Source organism: Cannabis sativa, chromosome 6 (assembly GCF_029168945.1).
Source record: "Cannabis sativa cultivar Pink pepper isolate KNU-18-1 chromosome 6, ASM2916894v1, whole genome shotgun sequence".
Taxonomy (NCBI): domain Eukaryota; kingdom Viridiplantae; phylum Streptophyta; class Magnoliopsida; order Rosales; family Cannabaceae; genus Cannabis; species Cannabis sativa.
The window spans coordinates 68775714-68777596 of NC_083606.1; the positions used below are offsets into that span (position 1 = coordinate 68775714).

At 33.7% G+C, this 1883-nt stretch overlaps 1 protein-coding gene across 1 annotated transcript; it reads left to right on the forward strand.

Annotated features, from left to right (window-relative positions):
* The first annotated feature begins 626 nt into the window (after positions 1-626).
* LOC133039374 (phosphatidylglycerophosphate phosphatase 1, chloroplastic/mitochondrial-like) lies at positions 627-1581 on the forward strand. The gene is made up of 3 exons (XM_061118257.1): positions 627-801; positions 892-969; positions 1160-1581. Exons 1-3 carry the CDS (start codon positions 627-629, stop codon positions 1255-1257), a joined length of 351 nt encoding a protein of 116 aa, XP_060974240.1. The 3' UTR covers positions 1258-1581.
* Positions 1582-1883: the final 302 nt, after the last annotated feature.

A 1883-nucleotide genomic window follows, 5' to 3' on the forward strand; every position in this document is an offset into this window, starting at 1 on the left:
GATTTCATACGGAGTCATCCCCGATTGAGAGCTTTTTTTTTTTTTAACATATCTCCGATTGAGAGTTGGTAAAATAGCTTTTCCACGATTAAGGGTGGAAGCTTAAAAAAATTCAATTGAAACTTTCAATCGCTGCCAACGCTAATGCCGATTGAGGGTTGGTTTCGCAGTTCGCCAAGGCCGATGATGATGATAAAGACGACAATTTGGGGTTTGATACCTGCCAATTGCTAAGCTCTTATCATTCAAAAATAATTCAAGTAGCAACTTCGCTGCTATTCCGGTGATGCTTTCATCTCAATTTCTCTTTTTCTTTTTTCCCGTTCAAGGACTTTAAATTTTCGATCATTATTTTTTTTAAAATGTGAAACAAATTAGAAGTGGATATAATTGATGAATATGGATGGGTGCAGTATATGATGAGCACTTAAATTGAAATACAATTCTTGATTAAGCCAGTGTTAGCATGAACAAAATTGGAGAACTCCAAGAAGGAGATGATGTCGCCATTCGGTGTCAATCTCAGACATTATCGGTTGTACCGAAACCAAGATTTTTGAGTGACTCATCCCTAATATTATCAAGTGTGAATTCAACATATATCATCAGTTCTAACGAAACCAAGTATGTACATTGATTGGTTTGAACTTCGTAAAAGGAAATTCAAGGATGTTGTGTTTGATAAAGATAATACAATCACTGCCCCTTATCAATTGAATCTTTGGGCTCCTCTTGCCTCCTCGTTGGACGAGTGTAAAGCAGTCTTCAGACCCAATATTGCAGTGTTCAGCAATTCTGCTGGTAATTTCCTTTTTAAATTTGTTAAAAGGTTTCATGTTCATGCTGCTATTTTTCTTCAATATAAAGTTATATTTTTTGTTTTTTTGTTAGGGTTGTATGAGTATGTCCATGATGGTTCAAAAGCTAAGGCACTTGAAAAGGCTATTGGAATTAATGTTATAAGGCATAGTGAGTATTTCTTTTCTTAATTGAAGATTTTAATCTGCTGCAAGCTTTTACGTTTATTAGATTTTCTAACTTTTAGACTCTATATTGATTCATTAGGCCAGGACCCCTCTGGTGTTGGGAGACAAATTTTAACATGAAGTGCTGACTTTTCTTAGCTTTTTATGTGGTTATTTTAATGTTTAACCTATAGGAGTGAAGAAACCAGCTGGTACGACTGGAGAAGTTGAGAAACACTTTGGAGGTGAAGCATCCCAACTTATTATGGTAGATCAGAATAAGACTCATTGAATTGTTGTTAGTTGGGTTTCATTTGGTTTGTTTTGGATTGGACTAATACAATCATATTCTAAGCATCCACTTCTTCTACATCTTCATTGAGGTTCATATTCTGTTTACTTTCAATCTGCTTCTCATTTTTTTCACTTTCGAAGCTTGAATCTCGCTATTTTTGTTTCTTTATCTTGATCATATATTGTTTTTATATGTATGAATACTGAGATTTCTATGATAATCTTTAGTTTTGACCATTAGGTGGGACTGATGTAGATTCCAGTGAGTAGTGAAATGACTGTTGCTATATTGGACACTATTATTGGTGATGCTTGATTGAGAGCTCATTCTTCTTAATTTTGTTTTTCTTGAGGTATAGCTAGCACTAAACACACTATTTAATCTGGATTTTTTTTCTATATTATTTATGATTTTCAGTGGATTTTAGCTAGAAATTATGTTACTTCAAATGATAATTTAGACTGAATTTTGCAAATTTAACTTGGATACAATTGAGAAAGATGTGGATTTGCTGCCCCTTTGAGTAGTCAAATGAATATTAACAATTTCATATCTGACTTAGTTAGGGGGCAAAGATTAATTCAATAAAAAAGAGGTCACGAACTATTATGGTGACCTTTTTT

Bases quoted from the DNA above. Each gene is read 5' to 3' on its own strand.
- LOC133039374 (XM_061118257.1), top strand. From the start codon at position 627: ATGTACATTGATTGGTTTGAACTTCGTAAAAGGAAATTCAAGGATGTT. The intron at 802-891 runs GTAATTTCCTTT...TTTTTTTGTTAG, and splicing joins AGTGTTCAGCAATTCTGCTG to GGTTGTATGAGTATGTCCAT. The intron at 970-1,159 runs GTGAGTATTTCT...TTTAACCTATAG, and splicing joins AATTAATGTTATAAGGCATA to GAGTGAAGAAACCAGCTGGT.